The following is a 20,769-nucleotide window of genomic DNA, read 5'->3' as shown; positions in this document are numbered from 1 at the left end:
TATTTAGTGGCACTGCTGTCACAGCAGGTGGCAGTATAATCCGGCTGGGTGCCTTGTGTTGAGGTTGTGTTTTGTTTTCCAAGCCAAACCATAGAGGAAGAGCATGCAGGCTACTCGACAGTTTGAGTTTACAGTACGATATGATAAATATAGTTCAATAGATCTGTGAGAACTCCCATCAAAAAAACACCACACCATGGCATCTAAGAAGAAAGTGATAGTAACAGGTATGGTAAGCAGTTAAATTTGCAATTTGTAACGAAATGTCAGTTATCTATATAATAGCTTGCCACCACAGTTGTATCTATGAGTTCCACTTGTGATAGCCATGATGAGATATCAAACCGTAAATGTGTAATAACGATTTTCTATATTGAACCCGGGTAATGTGACAATTTACAAAATATATCTTAACTTCAATTTTGTTGCCAGGACAAGGAAGTATTTGTGTTATCTGGTTTTGACAAAATAAAGATATAGGTGTCTTGTCATGTGCTGACATTGACTTGGTAGTGCTAAAATCAATGATTAACTTGATCCAATCCAATAACCTTTAGACTTTGAATGAAGAGGGTTTTTTTTGTTTGTGTGAAAGAGCAGGCGCCAGTTCTGCTCATAAAAGATAAACAACAGCAGCTGCTATCTATATAATTATTGTCAGTTGTTGACACTCAGACTGGTTTGTTGATGGCAGGGTTTGAGCCTTTTGGAGAGCACAAAATAAACTCCAGTTGGACGGCAGTTCAGGTAATCATAAATCATTGATCTATTCACTGTTCCTATATTTAAGAAGTGGGGTGTATAGGGAAATATTTAATCAGACCCCCCCCCCTCCCCCTGAATTTGGCAAGTATTATGTCCCAGGTGTCCATAAAACATAACAACATTAAAAACCAGCATCAAATGATTGTAGGCCTAGCTAATGTTTGTCTCTAATTGATTCCTGTACAGGAACTAGAGCGGCTGGGGCTAGGGGACGGAGTAGATCTTCAAGTATGTGAAGTGCCTGTTGAATACCAAGCTGTTCAGAGTTTAGTCCCATCATTATGGAAACAGCACCAACCACAGGTACGGTATATGTCTTCTAAATCATGACAGTTTTCTGAAAGACCCTATGTTTCTATCTGTGTTTTTCAAACTATTTCATGTCATGGACCCCACAAAATTATATGTAATTGGCCGCTGACCCCCAACTGAAAATATGTAGTTCCAGGCACATTTTCACGATCTTTCAAAAATAGCAGATCTACAAGCTCGTAGCGCCACTCGGTGCCGCGCTACGAGCTTGTAGATCTGCTATTTTTCAATAGCTAAAAGTAGAACATAATGCTTAAAACACCAAAAGGGGTTCCCGTCCTGAATGGGTTAAGCAAATACTGTATACATAATGTAACGTCCTTATACATTTCTGCATAATTTACTAAATGACAAATATCAATCTATTAATATAAAAAAATATATATATATATATATATATATGTTCTATGTTCTGGTCTCCAGCTTGTGGTCCACGTTGGCGTCTCTGGAGTAGCCACAACGGTCACCCTGGAGCAGTGTGGACACAACCAGGGCTACAAGCGGGTGGACAACTGCAGCTTCTGCCCCGCCTCCCAGCGCTGCGTGGAGCACGGCCCCGACTGCCTGGACTCGGCACTGGACATGCATGAGGTCTGCGAGAGAGTGAACGGTGCTGCAGGCCTTGGAGTGGCCGTGTCTGTGTCCAAGGATGCTGGAAGGTCGGTCAGTGATGTTGCACTGCAGTCAGTGACACCCATTAAATAACATAACCCCAAACTCCAAAATCGAAACCGGAGAGTTTTAAGGTGTGTTTCACGTTCATCTCTGTCCGAGCTGTCATTTGTCGGCCCCTTTGTTGTGCCTTTGACAGAGTCTAGACTTTAGAGTGATGACATTCGCCAAAACATGCACAACAAAACAATATACGTAGCCCTAATACAGCACTGTCTTCAAATCAGAGTCATGTAGAGTTGCCAAACACTCCAGCATGCTGGATTAGAGAATAACGTGTTTTGGGTGATTTAATTTGGAACATCCATACTCATTTTAATATGAAATATGTCATCATAAGTGTGTGTGGGGCTCTCCAATCTCCATCTCATGTGGATTGTCACATGGCACACACAGGTATGAATGTGTGTAGATAAATGTGTAACATAAGGACAGCATGAATGTATGTATGCACTGTGTAAGCAGGCACGGTCTGCTACACGTGCACAAATGGACTCCAGGGGTAGGGCCCGACAAGCCTATGGCTTCTCCCTAACCCTTTTTCGGAACGGACAGGACATGACCTATGGACACTATAAAAAAAAGAAATTAAAAAAAATGAAAAGAAAAAAATTGAAATGAAAAATGATGGAAACTGTGTGCAATGTATGAATGTATGTCCTCCTTCCGAAAATAAACTGAACTGAACTGAACTGAACTGAAGGTGTGTTGTGTTCACCTGTGTTGTGACAGACGTGATTAAATCACTTTACAAAACCTAATTTCTCAGTTTAATCCCCAGTCTTTAACACCCCAGTTTGCATAATACATGCAGGCTATATCTGCACAAAATGTACGTGCTGAGGGCACCTTTGTACATTAGTTCTTACTGGGAGAACAAAAGCCCAGGGAAAACAATGAGCTGAAAGTGAAATGCCTGTCAACCTTTGACCCCGTTAAATGTCTGAGACATAACAAAAAAAAGGAACTGTTCCCTTTTACACCAGACAATTGAGATATTTGGTAATCAATCATACATACATTTTGATGTGTTGCACTGCTGTCTCAGGTCACATTACGCACCGTTATTGAGCCTTGCCTGATTTTCCTTTTTTTCAAGCTACTTGAAAGCGAGATCAAATAGCTGTGAAATATAAATATAGAAATAGGCGTATCCTATTCCCCATAATAACCTCACCCACCACAAGCCTTTTGTAGTTCTGTGGAATGGAAACACAAGCCAAGATTATATAATAATAATAACACACCTTTTGCCATCTTTTTTTTCCCTTTTTTGCCTCCTCCCTGCAGGTATCTATGTGATTACACCTACTACACGTCTCTGTTCCTGGGAAAGGGCCGGGCCGCCTTTGTCCATGTCCCTCCGCTGGGGAAACCGTACAGCAGCCAGGACCTGGGCAGGGCCCTGCGGGCCATCGTGTTGGAAATGCTGGAGCTGTTGAGACACACTGAGGAGGAGGAGAAGGAGGAGCACAACCACTGTGACCACTGCCATCATCACAACCACTCATCATAGACTTAGTCACTTAGTTGACCAACACACTAGTGCACAGTCCCAAGTTGCAACGCTGCTCCTGCCGCACGGCCCCTAGCCTGGCAAATAATTTGCCAACGGCTGATTCGGTCTGGCTTGGCTTTAGCCAGGCTAGCACGGCGCCCGCACGCACAGCAGCATGTGCAGCGATGAACAGTGTTGATTTTGTCGACTAAAACTAAGACAAAAAACGTTCGTCGACTACCTTTTTTCACTGACGAAAACTAAATGAAAACTAAGCTGTGATGACTAAAACTGAGACTAAATTTACTGACAATTTTGTCGACAAATAAAAACTAGACTAAAATGTTAGGAAGGGACTAGTGGACAAGAGATCCAGTATATAAGTCATTTTACACTGCATGCTGAAAATAGCCGATCTACAACCTCACAACGCATCACAGCGCGACACGTTGTGAGCTTGTAGATTGGCTATTTTCAGCAGGTGTAAAATCAGCCATTGCGATGGCATCAAGGCCCGCCAAAATACATTGTAGTCGACTAAATCAACTGTAGATTTAGTGGACTAAAATCTTATAACATTTAGTCGACTAAAACTAGACTAACACTAAAACATTCCCAGGTGACTTCTTCTTCTTATCGTGTCCACAATGTAACAGTTAGTTACAACACACGTTGGATGTGGTTCAGCCACAGCTGAACACATTGCTGTCCCTTTTCATTGAACTCTGCCAAGTCCGATGCTGTGCAGGGATGTTCCAGCAGGGGGCATGTGAGGAGGTGACTGAAATGTGACTAAAACTAAATTAAAACTATTCAAGAGACTACGACTAAAACTAAAATAGAAATTTGCTGCCAAAAACAACACTGGTGATGAACCAGGTGGTGGTCCTGAGGCCACTTTGAGTTCCTGACCTGAATGAATGAAGCTGAATATCAATACCACCAAAATCTCAGCCACTCCAGACTCCAGAGCCATAGATAGCCATAAGATAGAGTTGCGAAAACACTGTTCACTTCATGGGGCTTCAGTCCTCTCCTACATAGACTTCTATTGAGAATGGGGACAACCAATAGGGACAAGTCTTGGACCGGAAGTAGGCAGAAATGCATTGGACCCAGGCAACAGCCCAGCCCCTTCAGTGCCACCTAGTGGTCACCAGTTTAGGCTCTGAGTGCCAGATCTCCCATTATTAGTGTGGTTGCCCGAATGGGCAACCAGACTCTTGTAACTGTGACACTTTATTATTTCACTAGAGTAGTCTTTATTTTGACGCTTTATACCTCCCACACTGTACGCTGTACGCACTTGAGCCATATGTCAAATTGACCGGAAAAATCGGGAATCGTGTGCTTGTATTTTGTTAAGAGAAATGTTGTATAGTTTAATTGATATGAATTTATTAGTGAATTAAATTTCCCCATTGACATGAATGGGAAAAGGCAAAAATTCACATTCAAGTATTTGTTCCTCGGAGACTGTAATCACTATAGTTACAAAACTTTTAGGGATAATTCCACATTATCCCTAAAATTATTTAACCTTAAAATTTTATCGGTCGGCCTCATGGTGGCGCTATAACAGCCCACTTTACCTTTTGGCTTATAACTCTTGAACCATAGGTCGTAAAATAAAAAATATTTTTTCCCTGGATTCCTTGGGTCATGACGCATCTCCCCATATAGGCCACGCCCATTTCCGCCATGATAGATTTTCCGCCATTTTGAATTTTGTCCAAAACACACTTTTTGCTTTTCCTCCTACAGATTTTGTCCAAATCTCACAGAAATCGGCACACGTGATCTCTGGACCCATCCAATTAAAACTGAACTGCAGAATTTTGAAAGTGCGTATCGTTCGGCCGTAATCGTCTTCCGAAGTTAGTAGGAGGGGCCTATATCACAAAAAATGCCATAAATCACGAACGGAATGTCCAATCCATCCCACATTTCAATCACATGTCAAAGCAATTCCATTTTCATCCATAGGGGGCGCCGCAAATGCGAGAAATGTAACCGTTTGTCGCAAAAACATGAATTTCGGGGGTTAAATCCCCTCCGAATTACTTACGCATGATCTAAGGCGTGACTTGAAATTGTAATTGGCTGGCAATACTAGTGGGAGGGGCATATGTAAGCCACTGCGGCAACCACACTCTGCAATTTTTTTAAATTTGTGATGCCTTTGACAGAGGTTTGTAGAAGTCGTTCAGTTATTGTTACATCATTTTGTAATTAACCTCTTAAGTCCTACATAATATATACACTTAGTCGCACAACAATGTTCAATTGTAAAAATGGCTGATCTACAAACTCACAACACAGCATTGTGAGGCTGTTTTTGAACATTTGTAAAGGATAATTTCACATGTTTCAAGTGATTAAAGGATGGATGGCTTTGCTGGCATTTAATGTGAATCACCACCAGCCCAGGTGAAATGTATGCATAGTTCTTGTGAGGCTGGAATCTATTTTACAGTATGGCTCTAGATGCGGAACATAGAAATGTTATGTCAGATTTTCACATTCAGAACCGTGTTAATCAAACCTGTGTGTGTACATGTGGAAACCTCGTATGAATCTGATCTCAGGTCAGAATGGGTTAATCAGACCAGTGTGTGTCCATGTGGAAACCTCGTATGAATCTGATCTCAGGTCAGAATGGGTTAAATACTACTGAAGTTTCACTTGTAAGTTTGGGTAAGAAACTGTTTTTTTTTTGCAGAGACTTTTTGTCTAATCACGTGGTCTGGTTCTTTATTTTCTTTACTTTATACGATAAAGCGTCCAGTACAGGAGTTATGTACAATTTGTCAATTTGCAGGTATTTAGAACAAAATTATAGACTCAAAATCTATACATGCTGCAAGTGCTCCGTCTTCCAATAAATAAGGTTTATCAAGTAGAAATACATGTTTGGTTATGGTGACATACATTTTGTGCGTTGTACATTTACATGACATTGGCAGTTATAAATAAAATTGATATAAATTAACATGTTTTGAGTACTGAGTTATTTCACCGAGCTGGTCAGTTCAGGTGAAGAAGTTTAAATGGTTTAATGTTTGAAATTATGTTAATTAATTTATTATTAGCCAAATTTGTTTGATACATATCAAGTAGTGTCTAATGGGGGTCTAATGGGGGCTCAACAAATGTGGATTTGGGAACAACTGCAGACTGCAGTACAGTATTACGTTATTAACAGATCCCTGATTGATCTAAAACGAATCCACAAATCACCAACAACACAGCAATAAGGCATTAAAACGTTTCCTTTGGAAAGTCAGAAAGTGACGTGCAAAATAAAAAATAAAATCTGCCAATTTATACACACTATGTTACACGTATACCGACGGTAGGATACCGTGTCTTTTAGGGGCGTTTCTGTGGTCAAGATAGGGCTTTTTTTTGGTACTGTAGCCTACCTGTCAGTTCTGCTGCTGGAGTCGGGTCTTCATGTAGGCTATAGCCTATGTGGTCTTCAATGTATAGCCTATGTGGCGTGAACACTAAATCCAGGCTAAAATCGCGAGATAGTCAGCAAGTCATTAATTACAGAAGTATTTCACACACCTTTGATTCGCTGTAATAAAGGAACTAAAAGGTGATCATGAAGCAGAGGGAAACACAAAAGTCAGTTGGCAGCGCCACAGCCCAGCGACACCCACGTTGTGGCCAGAAATGTCACTCCGTTTGTAAGCTAAAGGATCCCACATAATGTAGGTTTGTAATAATGTTGTTTTTTGATGAATTGAACAATGTGGACTTTTGATGAATTGAACAATGTGGACCCTCTAAAACAAGTGTAATGCTTAATTGGGTCGTCCACTCACAGTTAACAGTCTTTGTATTGAGTTTGTGCTTGAAATGTACTGTAATTCTACAAACTATTAATAAAATATTTAAATCAATCAATCAAACCAGAGCTAGACTACACCATGATATATTATTAGGAGTACAATAACTTTGCATTGTGAATAAAAAGGTATAGCCACAGTGGGGTTGCAGTGTAATGTAATGCTGAAGGTTTAATCACAGGGCTGTCTGCTTTATGTACTATGATTAAACGTGCATTCTGGTATTGTGAATCAATGATTGAGAAAAACATCAGAGGGGTTTGAACCCGTAAAGTTATATAAAGTTTAATTCAAAGTCGGGTGTCTAAACCGCTAGACCACTGAGGACGCTGCCAGGAAGGGGACTCATGTCTGTATTGACTATTTATAAGCCGTGACGTAACCCGCTTCCGGGTCTTACTCAAGAAAGCTCCACGTCCTCGCGGGCGTGGCCTCACGTCATACCCGGAAGGAAGTGCCGCCCCCCTCAAATCAAGAAAGCTCCACGTCCTCGCGGGCGTGGCCTCACGTCATACCCGGAAGGAAGTGCCGCCCCCCCTCAAATCAAGAAAGCTCCACGTCCTCGCGGGCGTGGCCTCACGTCATACCCGGAAGGAAGTGCCGCCCCCCCTCAAATACGGAAGAGACGCGTGGAGGGGGTTTTGCTCAGTGTTGTTTTGCCACGTCACCATGTTGGTCGTCGTCGTGTCCGCAGCAAGCAGGTACGTTCAGTTCAATGTTATTTAATACTTAACGTTGTTGTTGTTCAAACATCTGTGATCACTTTATATGTTAACTTGTTGTGATGTTTATATATTATGTTCGTGCCACTCTGTAAAACCGTGTTCCAGTAGCCGGATGGTTAGTCTCGGCGCCTAGTAGACAACAGGGCCCGGGTTCGAGTCCCCATCGAGGACTGAGAGTTAGCTTCATTCTTACCAAACTAGCACAATTGTTTTAGCTTTTCTCGTCGAGGTCCATTATTCATTCAGTATTTGAGCCTAAAAATGGTGGTCCCGTGGCTCAGATACGGAATGAATAAAGGACCTCGACTTGATGCAAACAAACAGTGTTGTGTTTGTTAAGAAGAAAAGAAACTCGGTCATCGACTGGGAAGTGAACCCGGGCCCGGATGTTCACATACCATCGGCTTAACCATTCGGCTACTGGATCATGGTTTTATAAAGTAGTAGTAGTAACATATATGAACACAACACAGTAGGAACAAAGCATTCTGGGATGCACGCTAGTTCGTTAGCTAGCTAGCGTGCTGCCGTCGTGAACGTGCACAATGATAGTCAACGGACCAGCGCGTTCATGTGTTTGGGGCCAGGCTGCAATACCTTCATTCGGCCACTATGTCCATTTCGCCTCAGGGTTTCCTCTGGGTGCCTTCTCTATTCATAATATACTCTATGCTCACAATGGTGGTCCGTGGCTGAATAAATAATCGACTAGAGGTGAACAGAGTAGTGTTTAGATGGTTCTGTTATGACTGCATGCTGTAGTGTTTAGATGGTTCTGTTATGACTGAATGTTGTAGTATTTAGATGGTTCTGTTATGACTTCCCCTCTGCATGTTGTAGTGTTTAGATGGTTCTGTTATGACTTCTCCTCTGCATGCTGTAGTGTTTAGATGGTTCTGTTATGACTGCATGTCGTAGTATTACTATTTAGATGTTTCTGTTATGACTTCCCCTCTGCATGTTGTAGTATTTAGATGGTTCTGTTATGACTTCTCCTCTGCATGCTGTAGTATTTAGATGGTTCTGTTATGACTTCTCCTCTGCATGCTGTAGTATTTAGATGGTTCTGTTATGACTGCATGCTGTAGTGTTTAGATGGTTCTGTTATGACTGAATGTTGTAGTATTTAGATGGTTCTGTTATGACTTCCCCTCTGCATGTTGTAGTGTTTAGATGGTTCTGTTATGACTTCTCCTCTGCATGCTGTAGTGTTTAGATGGTTCTGTTATGACTGCATGTCGTAGTATTTAGATGGTTCTGTTATGACTTCCCCTCTGCATGTTGTAGTGTTTAGATGGTTCTGTTATGACTTCTCCTCTGCATGCTGTAGTATTTAGATGGTTCTGTTATGACTTCTCCTCTGCATGCTGTAGTATTTAGATGGTTCTGTTATGACTTCCCCTCTGCATGCTGTAGTGTTTAGATGGTTCTGTTATGACTTCTCCTCTGCATGCTGTAGTATTTAGATGGTTCTGTTATGACTTCTCTGCATGTTGTAGTATTTAGATGGTTCTGTTATGACTTCTCCTCTGCATGCTGTAGTGTTTAGATGGTTCTGTTATGACTTCTCCTCTGCATGCTGTAGTGTTTAGATGGTTCTGCTATGACTTCTCCTCTGCATGTTGTAGTGTTTAGATGGTTCTGTTATGACTTCTCCTCTGCATGCTGTAGTGTTTAGATGGTTCTGTTATGACTTCTCCTCTGCATGCTGTAGTGTTTAGATGGTTCTGTTATGACTTCTCCTCTGCATGTTGTAGTGTTTAGATGGTTCTGTTATGACTTCTCCTCTGCATGTTGTAGTGTTTAGATGGTTCTGTTATGACTTCTCCTCTGCATGCTGTAGTGTTTAGATGGTTCTGTTATGACTTCTCCTCTGCATGTTGTAGTGTTTAGAATGGGGGTGGGCAACTTTGACGATAGAGACTATATTTCCACAGTCCACTATATTTCCACTCTCACTCCAGAGGGCCACGTTGCATATTACTGTTGTAGCAAAAATAGCCGATGTACAAGCTCAAAACGCGTCGCAGTGCAACGCGTTTGGGGCTTATTGATCAGCTATTTTTTCCCCAAGACGGTGGATTGTGGCCCATGCCTTCCTGCTGTTATTTGTCATGTTGGTGTTCTCTATATCTTTTCGTCCTGGGCATGACGTTAAACTGTTCCGTTCGAGAGGACCCTCGAATGTAAACAGCCACGAAAGGAAACTATGTGTGTGTGAGGTGTTCTCTATCATTTCATTCCAGTACTACTACTTTGGGTAGTGGCTGGACGTTTGTGTAGATATTGAAAAGGAGGGGGCGAGCAGGCTACCTTGTGGTAGGCCGTTCTTTTGGGCTTTCCATTTACTCCTCTGGTCATTTAACTGGACATAGAAGCGCCTGTTGTTGAGGAGGCTTTTCCTGACCATTGTGCGGTGTTGGACAGTGTCGTAGGCAGCAGAGAGATCTCTGAATGCTGCTCCAGTTATTTGTTTTCCCTCAAACCCATCCTCAATGTGTTGGTTGAGGTTGAGCTCTGTCCAGCACAGGAGCGGCCAGGACGGAAACCACCTTGGTCTTTAGTCAGCTTGGTGTCTATGAGTGGCAAGAGGCGTTGGAGTAGCAGCCTCTCTTCTAGGTGATGCAGAGGAGGGAAATGGGTCGGTAGCTCTTTGTGGATAATGGGTCTTTGCCAGGTTTAAGGATTGCAACCACTTTGGCCTTTTCCCAGACAGAAGGGATGGTTTTCTGTGCTATGCATGTGTTCAGCATCCCCACAAGCCAGGTCTTTGCGTTGGGTCCCAGGTGCTGTAACATTTCTGCCAGTAGGTCATCAATCCCTGCTGCTTTTCCGGGTTTCAACTTTCCCATTGCAGTTTCAAGTTCTTCTAGGTCGAAGGGTTTGGTTTGAGGGCTGGCTGATTGTGCTTGGTCTGATACCACTGCGCAATGGTATTCTCCTGTGGGTCGGTGGCGGTCTTGGTCACAACTGGTGGCCAACAGACCTGGCTTGTGGGGATGCTGAACACATGCATAGCACAGAAAACCATCCCTTCTGTTTGGAAAAAGGCCGAAGTGGTTGCAATCCCTAAACCTGGCAAAGACCCATTATCCCCGAAGAGCTACCGACCCATTTCCCTCCTGCATCACCTACAAGCTCTATGAGAGGCACTAACATTTCTGAACAGACTATATTTACATCAATATGTCTGGGTCCCCACCTACTCACTCAGGGTTGACGTGTCACACCTGCAGTGATGGGAGGGGTACCAAAATGTGGTGTTTTGATTGGTTGATGGGGGCACTCCCTTAGTATAAAAGTGTATGTTTTGTGTACACATGACCTGATGAAGATCAAATAGATCGAAACGTTGTCAGTATTTCAATACAGAACGTTTTTTTTATACCTGTGAAGTGCGGGCTCCATCCAATACCTACACCAGTTGTGATGCAACAGAGTTTGCTGTGACCGTTGTGAATTATGGGTGGTGTGGTTTTTGCCAAGACGGTGGATTGTGGCTCATGCCTTCCTGCTGTTATTTGTCATGTTGGTGTTCTCTATATCTTTTCGTCCTGGGCATGACGTTAAACTGTTCCGTTCGAGAGTACCAGCGACCCTCGAATGTAAACGGCCACGAAAGGAAATTATGTGTGTGTGAGGTGTTCTCTATGGGTTGGGTTTCAGGTGGTTGTATTGTAGTAGCTTGACATTTCTTGGAGGGCACTTTCAAGGACAGACTCAATCTTCTGGAAGTCTGCTTGTTGGGTCGTAATGCAGAGGTTGTCGGCGTAGATGAAATGCTGGCATTAGGCATTGGGTAGTGGCTGGTCGTTTGTGTAGATATTGAAAAGGAGGGGGGCGAGCACACTACCTTGTGGGAGGCCGTTCTTTTGGGCTTTCCATTTACTCCTCTGGTCATTTAACTGGACATAGAAGCGCCTGTTGTTGAGGAGGCTTTTCCTGACCATTGTGCGGTGTTGGACAGTGTCGTAGGCAGCAGAGAGATCTCTGAATGCTGCTCCAGTTATTTGTTTCCCCTCAAACCCATCCTCAATGTGTTGGGTGAGGTTGAGCTCTGTCCAGCACAGGAGCGGCTGGGACGGAAACCAGCTTGGTCTTTAGTCAGCTTGGTATCTATGAGTGGCAACGAGGCGTTGGAGTAGCAGCTTCTCATATAGCCTTGTAGGTGATGCAGAGGGAAATGGGTCGGTAGCTCTTTGTGGATAATGGGTCTTTGCCAGGTTTAAGGATTGCAACCACTTTGGCCTTTTCCCAGACAGAAGGGATGGTTTTCTGTGCTATGCATGTGTTCAGCATCCCCACAAGCCAGGTCTTTGTGTTGGGTCCCAGGTGCTGTAACATTTCTGCCAGTAGGTCATCAATCTCTGCTGCTTTTCCGGGTTTCAACTTTCCCATTGCAGTTTCAAGTTCTTCTAGGTCGAAGGGTTTGGTTTGAGGGCTGGCTGATTGTGCTTGGTCTGATACCACTGTGCAATGGTATTCTCCTGTGGGTCGGTGGCGGTCTTGGTCACAACTGGTGGCCAACAGTTGTAACCAACACCGCCACCGACTCACATAGAATACCATCGCACAGTGGTATCAGACCAACCACAATCAGCCAGCCCTCAAACCAAACCCTTCGACTTAGAAGAACGTGAAACTGCAATGGGAAAGTTGAAACCCGGAAAAGCAGCAGGGATTGATGGCATACTGGCAGAAATGATACAGCACCTGGGACCTAACGCAAGGACCTGGCTTGTGGGGATGCTGAACACATGCATAGCACAGAAAACCATCCCTTCTGTTTGGAAAAAGGCCGAAGTGGTTGCAATCCCTAAACCTGGCAAAGACCCATTATCCCCGAAGAGCTACCGACCCATTTCCCTCCTGCATCACCTACAAGCTCTATGAGAGGCACTAACATTTCTGAACAGACTATATTTACATCAATATGTCTGGGTCCCCACCTACTCACTCAGGGTTGACGTGTCACACCTGCAGTGATGGGAGGGGCACCAAAATGTGGTGTTTTGATTGGTTGATGGGGGCACTCCCTTAGTATAAAAGTGTATGTTTTGTGTACACATGACCTGATGAAGATCAAATAGATCGAAACGTTGTCAGTATTTCAATACAGAACGTTTTTTTTATACCTGTGATGTGCGGGCTCCATCCAATACCTACACCAGTTGTGATGCAACAGAGTTTGCTGTGACCGTTGTGAATTATGGGTGGTGTGGTCTTTGCCAAGACGGTGGATTGTGGCTCATGCCTTCCTGCTGTTATTTGTCATGTTGGTGTTCTCTATATCTTTTCGTCCTGGACATGACGTTAAACTGTTCCGTTCGAGAGGACCGGCGACCCTCGAATGTAAACAGGAGTAGCAGCCTCTCTTGTAGGTGATGCAGAGGAGGGAAATGGGTCGGTAGCTCTTTGAGGATGATGGGTCTTTGCCAGGTTTGGGGATTGCAACCACTTTGGCCTTTCTCCAGACAGAAGGGATGGTTTTCTGTGCCATGCATGTATTCAGCATCCTCACGAGCCAGGTCTTTGCGTTAGGTTCCAGGTGCTGTATAATTTCTGCCAGTATGTCATCAATCTCTGCTGCTTTTCCGGGTTTCAACTTTCCCATTGCAGTTTCGAGTTCTTCTAGGTCGAAGGGTTTGGTTTGAGGGCTGGCTGATTGTGGTTGGTCTGATACCACTGTGCGATGGTATTCTCCTGTGGGTCGGCGGCGGTGTTGGTTACGACTGTTGGCCACCAGTTGTGATGCAACAGAGTTCGCTGTGACCGTTGTGAATTATGGGTGGCTCCCTGAGGTCCTTGATCGCCATTGGGTCCAACAGTGGTCATTGAAGCGTGCGCACACATGCACCTACACACGCACAGGCGCACATGCGTATGCACACCTGGACCTTTAAATGAACAACAACACAAAAACTAAGGCACTGGTGTCGGACTTCTGGTTTACCGGAACGGGGTTCAACTCCCTGCAGTGCCCTGCTCAATGTGTTGTATTTCATTCATTGGTCCATGGTCTCAGAGGTCATTGAGCGGCGCGCTATAGTGCGCGATTCTTCATCATTGTTGAGGATTTAAAAAAAAGGTGAAAATCAAGGAAAAGCAAAAGGCTATAGTCCATGGTCACGGACCACATACTGGTCAAGGTCATTTATACTGGTGAAGATCATTTACTAGTCTTATGAAGGTCATTTATACTGGTCAAGGTCATTTACTAGTCTCATGAAGGTAATTTATAATGCCTTCCTGCTGTTATTTGTCATGTTGGTGTTCTCTATATCTTTTCGTCCTGGGCATGACGTTAAACTGTTCCGTTCGAGAGGACCGGCGACCCTCGAATGTAAACAGCCACGAAAGGAAACTATGTGTGTGTGAGGTGTTCTCTATCATTTCATTCCAGTACTACTACTTTGGGTAGTGGCTGGACGTTTGTGTAGATATTGAAAAGGAGGGGGCGAGCAGGCTACCTTGTGGTAGGCCGTTCTTTTGGGCTTTCCATTTACTCCTCTGGTCATTTAACTGGACATAGAAGCGCCTGTTGTTGAGGAGGCTTTTCCTGACCATTGTGCGGTGTTGGACAGTGTCGTAGGCAGCAGAGAGATCTCTGAATGCTGCTCCAGTTATTTGTTTTCCCTCAAACCCATCCTCAATGTGTTGGGTGAGGTTGAGCTCTGTCCAGCACAGGAGCGGCCAGGACGGAAACCAGCTTGGTCTTTAGTCAGCTTGGTGTCTATGAGTGGCAACGAGGCGTTGGAGTAGCAGCTTCTCATATAGCCTTGTAGGTGATGCAGAGGGAAATGGGTTGGTAGCTCTTTGTGGATAATGGGTCTTTGCCAGGTTTAAGGATTGCAACCACTTTGGCCTTTTCCCAGACAGAAGGGATGGTTTTCTGTGCTATGCATGTGTTCAGCATCCCCACAAGCCAGGTCTTTGCGTTGGGTCCCAGGTGCTGTAACATTTCTGCCAGTAGGTCATCAATCCCTGCTGCTTTTCCGGGTTTCAACTTTCCCATTGCAGTTTCAAGTTCTTCTAGGTCGAAGGGTTTGGTTTGAGGGCTGGCTGATTGTGGTTGGTCTGATACCACTGTGCGATGGTATTCTCCTGTGGGTCGGTGGCGGTCTTGGTCACAACTGGTGGCCAACAGTTGTAACCAACACCGCCACCGACTCACATAGAATACCATCGCACAGTGGTATCAGACCAACCACAATCAGCCAGCCCTCAAACCAAACCCTTCGACTTAGAAGAACGTGAAACTGCAATGGGAAAGTTGAAACCCGGAAAAGCAGCAGGGATTGATGGCATACTGGCAGAAATGATACAGCACCTGGGACCTAACGCAAGGACCTGGCTTGTGGGGATGCTGAACACATGCATAGCACAGAAAACCATCCCTTCTGTTTGGAAAAAGGCCGAAGTGGTTGCAATCCCTAAACCTGGCAAAGACCCATTATCCCCGAAGAGCTACCGACCCATTTCCCTCCTGCATCACCTACAAGCTCTATGAGAGGCACTAACATTTCTGAACAGACTATATTTACATCAATATGTCTGGGTCCCCACCTACTCACTCAGGGTTGACGTGTCACACCTGCAGTGATGGGAGGGGCACCAAAATGTGGTGTTTTGATTGGTTGATGGGGGCACTCCCTTAGTATAAAAGTGTATGTTTTGTGTACACATGACATGATGAAGATCAAATAGATCGAAACGTTGTCAGTATTTCAATACAGAACTTTTTTTTTTATACCTGTGATGTGCGGGCTCCATCCAATACCTACACCAGTTGTGATGCAACAGAGTTTGCTGTGACTGTTGTGAATTATGGGTGGTGTGGTCTTTGCCAAGACGGTGGATTGTGGCTCATGCCTTCCTGCTGTTATTTGTCATGTTGGTGTTCTCTATATCTTTTCGTCCTGGGCATGACGTTAAACTGTTCCGTTCGAGAGGACCGGCGACCCTCGAATGTAAACAGCCACGAAAGGAAACTATGTGTGTGTGTGAGGTGTTCTCTATCATTTCATTCCAGTACTACTACTTTGGGTAGTGGCTAGACATTTGTGTAGATATTGAAAAGGAGGGGGCGAGCAGGCTACCTTGTGGTAGGCCGTTCTTTTGGGCTTTCCATTTACTCCTCTGGTCATTTAACTGGACATAGAAGCGCCTGTTGTTGAGGAGGCTTTTCCTGACCATTGTGCGGTGTTGGACAGTGTCGTAGGCAGCAGAGAGATCTCTGAATGCTGCTCCAGTTATTTGTTTTCCCTCAAACCCATCCTCAATGTGTTGGGTGAGGTTGAGCTCTGTCCAGCACAAGAGCGGCCTGGACGGAAACCAGCTTGGTCTTTAGTCAGCTTGGTGTCTATGAGTGGCAACGAGGCGTTGGAGTAGCAGCTTCTCATATAGCCTTGTAGGTGATGCAGAGGGAAATGGGTTGGTAGCTCTTTGTGGATAATGGGTCTTTGCCAGGTTTAAGGATTGCAACCACTTTGGCCTTTTCCCAGACAGAAGGGATGGTTTTCTGTGCTATGCATGTGTTCAGCATCCCCACAAGCCAGGTCTTTGCGTTGGGTCCCAGGTGCTGTAACATTTCTGCCAGTAGGTCATCAATCCCTGCTGCTTTTCCGGGTTTCAACTTTCCCATTGCAGTTTCAAGTTCTTCTAGGTCGAAGGGTTTGGTTTGAGGGCTGGCTGATTGTGGTTGGTCTGATACCACTGTGCGATGGTATTCTCCTGTGGGTCGGTGGCGGTCTTGGTCACAGTAGCAGCCTCTCTTGTAGGTGATGCAGAGGAGGGAAATGGGTCGGTAGCTCTTTGGGGATGATGGGTCTTTGCCAGGTTTGGGGATTGCAACCACTTTGGCCTTTCTCCAGACAGAAGGGATGGTTTTCTGTGCCATGCATGTATTCAGCATCCCTACGAGCCAGGTGTTTGCGTTAGGTTCCAGGTGCTGTATAATTTCTGCCAGTATGTCATCAATCCCTGCTGCTTTTCCGGGTTTCAACTTTCCCATTGCGGTTTCGAGTTCTTCTAGGTCGAAGGGTTTGGTTTGAGGGCTGGCTGATTGTGGTTGGTCTGATGCCACTGTGCAATGGTAATCTCCTGTGTGTCGGCGGCGGTGTTGGTTACGACTGTTGGCCACCAGTTGTGATGCAACAGAGTTCGCTGTGACCGTTGTGAATTATGGGTGGCTCCCTGAGGTCCTTGATCCCCATGGGGTCCAACAGTGGCCATTGAAGCGTGCACACACACATGCACACATGGACCTTTAAATGAACAACAACACAAAAACTAAGGCGCTGGTGTCGGACTTCTGGTTTACCGGAACGGGGTTCAACTCCCTGCAGTGCCCTGCTCAATGTGTTGTATTTCATTCATTGGTCCATGGTCTCAGGTCATTGAGCGGCGCGCTATAGTGCGCGATTCTTCATCTCCATCCAATAACTACACCAGTTGTGACGCAATAGAGTTTGCTGTGACCGTTGTGAATTATGGGTGGTGTGGTCTTTGCCAAGACGGTGGATTGTGGCCCATGCCTTCCTGCTGTTATTTGTCATGTTGGTGTTCTCTATATCTTTTCGTCCTGGGCATGACGTTAAACTGTTCCGTTCGAGACGACCGGCGACCCTCGAATGTAAACAGCCACAAAAGGAAACTATGTGTGTGTGAGGTGTTCTCTATCATTTAATTCCAGACTTTCCTTCGTTCATTCCCAACTTCACTGTCTATCTCCTGTGTTCTCCATTCATCTTGAGCGATACACAGTCGTCTGATGTGCGGGGGGAGGTGCCGGCTAGCGCATAAAGGCACGGGACAGGTGTTGTCTTGACGCATCCCGTGTTGATGCGACAGGTGTCATTTAGGGCTGTGTCGACCAATTTGGTGTGACGTGATCGGCTCCAGCTTGAGCAGGCATACTCTGCTGTAGAGAAAGACAGGGCCATGGCAGTTGCACAGATTGTTTGTGGGTCTGCGCCCCTCTTGGATTTCACTAGTTTTCACAGGATGTTATTGTGGGTGTTGACCGTGGCTTTTGTGTTCTCCAGGTGTTTTTTGAAGAAGAGTGTCCTGTCCAGTGTAACTCCAAGATACATGGGGTGGGTATGGTTGGAGAGTTTGTGACCATCCCAAGTGACGCTCAGTTCTTTTTTCGCGTCTCGGTTCCTCAGGTGGAAGCTGCATAGTTGGGTTTGTGTGTCTTTCTTTTTCTGTCTTTCTTTCTTAGGACGGAGATCAAGGTAGACGCCGTTGGAAGGCTCAACACAAGCCGGTGCCCCTAGAGATCCATCCCAAAGCTTCCCTCAGGGAGCCCAGCATGCCAGCTAGCCAGCAAGCCTGCCCAGTCAGCGAACGCAGCCAGTCAGCTCCGCCAGTCAGCCAGTGTAGATAGTCAGGCTGCCAAGCCAGAGCATATCAGCCCTTGCAGTCAGCCACTGCAGCCATGCCAGCCTTGCTCAGTCAGCTCAGCCAGGCCTCTCTCGAGGCCTGGCTCTCTGTCTGCCTGGCCCGGTCTGCCCCGCCCTGCCTTGCAGCAACAGAACCAGCCTTTCTGGCAAGCCAGCCAGCTCAGAATGCGAGCTGAGCAAGCCAGTGCAGCAACAAGCCCAGACTAGGTTACTGCAGCCTTACTGTGCAGCCACAGCCACTCAGCGGAGATCAGCAGGAGCTGGCCAGGCTCCAACCCTTGCAGCGCAGCCTTAGGCCGGATAGTCCCCCTGCCTGCACTTTGTTGCCTTCCTGGCCTGTCTGCCTGCCTAGGCGCCTCGGTCTTCCTGTCTGTCTGCCTTGGCCTGCCTGTCTGAAACTGGTTAAGACTAACTGCGTGCTTGCCAGCTGCGCTGGCTTGCTGAGCTCGTATTCTGAGCTGGCTGGCTTGCTAGCAAGGCTGGTTCTGTTGCTGCAAGGCAGGGCAGGGCAGACCGGGCCAGGCAGACAGAGAGCCAGGCCTCGAGAGAGGCCTGGCTGAGCTGACTGAGCAAGGCTGGTATGGCTGCAATGGCGGACTGCAAGGGCTGATATGCTCTGGCTTGTCAGCCTGACTTTCTACACTGGCTGACTGGCGGAGCTGGCTGGCTGCGTTGGCTGACTGGGCGGGCTTGCTGGCTAGCTGGCTTGCTGGACTCCCTGAGGGAAGCTTTGGGATGGATCTCTAGGGGCATCGGCTTGTGTTGAGCCTTCCAACGGCGTCTACCTTGATCTTCATCCTAAGAAAGACAGACAGAAAAAGAAAGACACACACAAAGTCAACTATGCAGCTTCCACATGAGGAAGGCAGGCAGGAAGGCAGGCACGCAGGCACAAGCTGCCTGCGTGCTTGCTTCGCCCTCCAGTTGCTGCTCCAGTTATTTGTTTTCTCTCAAACCCATCCTCAATGTGTTGGGTGAGGTTGAGCTCTGTCCAGCACAGGACGGGACGGAAACCACCTTGGTCTTTAGTCAGCTTGGTGTCTATGAGTGGTATGAGGCGTTGGAGTAGCAGCCTCTCTTGTAGGTGATGCAGAGGAGGGAAATGGGTCGGTAGCTCTTTGAGGATGATGGGTCTTTGCCAGGTTTGGGGATTGCAACCACTTTGGCCTTTCTCCAGACAGAAGGGATGGTTTTCTGTGCCATGCATGTGTTCAGCATCCCCACGAGCCAGGTCTTTGCGTTAGGTTCCAGGTGCTGTATCATTTCTGCCAGTATGTCATCAATCTCTGCTGCTTTTCCGGGTTTCAACTTTCCCATTGCAGTTTCGAGTTCTTCTAGGTCGAAGGGTTTGGTTTGAGAGCTGGCTGATTGTGGTTGGTCTGATACCACTGTGCGATTGTATTCTCCTTTGGGTCGGCGGCGGTGTTGGTTACGACTGTTGGCCACCAGTTGTGATGCAACAGAGTTCGCTGTGACCGTTGTGAATTATGGGTGGCTCCCTGAGGTCCTTGATCCCCATGGGGTCCAACAGTGGTGAAGCGTGCACACACACATGCACACATGCACCTACACACGCACAGGCGCACATGCGTATGCACACCTGGACCTTTAAATGAACAACAACACAAAAACTAAGGCACTGGTGTCGGACTTCTGGTTTACCGGAACGGGGTTCAACTCCCTGCAGTGCCCTGCTCAAATGTGTTGTATTTCATTCATTGGTCCATGGTCTCAGGTCATTGAGCGGCGCGCTATTGTGCGCGATTCTTCATCATTGTTGAGGATCTTTTAAAGGTGAAAATCAAGGAAAAGCAAAAGGATATAGTCCATGGTCACGGACCGCATACTGGTCAAGGTCATTTATACTGGGGAAGATCATTTACTAGTCTTGTAAAGGTCATTTACACTGGTCAAGGTCATTTACTAGTCTCATGAAGGTCATTTATACTGGTCAAGGTCATTTGTACTTGTCAAGGTCATTTATACTGGTCAAGGTCATTTACTAGCCTTATTGAAGGTAATTTATACTGCTCAAGGTCATTGATATTGGTCAAGGTCATTAAGTGGCACGCTATAGTGCGCGATTCTTCATCATTGTTGAGGATTTGAAAAAAGGTTAAATCGCAGAAAAGCGAAAGGCTAAAGTCCATGGTCACGGAGGGCATACTATAGTATGTTGTTTTTTCATTTTTTGGTGGTGTGCGGGCTCCATCCAATAACTACACCAGTTGTGATGCAATAGAGTTTGCTGTGACCGTTGTGAATTATGGGTGGTGTGGTCTTTGCCAAGACGGTGGATTGTGGCCCATGCCTTCCTGCTGTTATTTGTCATGTTGGTGTTCTCTATATCTTTTCGTCCTGGGCATGACGTTAAACTGTTCCGTTCGAGAGGACCGGCGACCCTCGAATGTAAACAGCCACAAAAGGAAACTATGTGTGTGTGAGGTGTTCTCTATAATTTCATTCCAGACTTTCCTTCGTTCATTCCCAACTTCACTGTCTATCTCCTGTGTTCTCCATTCATCTTGAGCGAT

At 45.7% G+C, this 20,769-nt stretch overlaps 1 protein-coding gene across 2 annotated transcripts; it reads left to right on the top strand.

The window, feature by feature from the left end:
• On the top strand, positions 1–3,594 carry LOC310870910 (pyroglutamyl-peptidase 1-like). 2 transcript variants are annotated; one of them, XM_083782278.1, is made up of 5 exons: positions 1–227; positions 695–747; positions 952–1,068; positions 1,501–1,736; positions 3,040–3,594. In XM_083782278.1, exons 1-5 carry the CDS (start codon positions 197–199, stop codon positions 3,263–3,265), a joined length of 663 nt encoding a protein of 220 aa, XP_083638404.1. In that variant the 5' UTR covers positions 1–196; the 3' UTR covers positions 3,266–3,594. The 2 variants fall into 2 exon arrangements, with proteins under 2 accessions (XP_083638404.1, XP_083638405.1); XM_083782279.1 differs by lacking the exon at positions 695–747 and having other exon boundaries at positions 1–232.
• The last annotated feature ends 17,175 nt before the right edge of the window (positions 3,595–20,769 follow it).

This window comes from Protomyctophum parallelum (assembly GCF_964188405.1).
Source record: "Protomyctophum parallelum genome assembly, chromosome: 14".
Lineage (NCBI taxonomy): Eukaryota > Metazoa > Chordata > Actinopteri > Myctophiformes > Myctophidae > Protomyctophum > Protomyctophum parallelum.
Note: the sequence above shows the minus strand (reverse complement) of the source record. Positions and strands in the feature narration are given on the sequence as shown.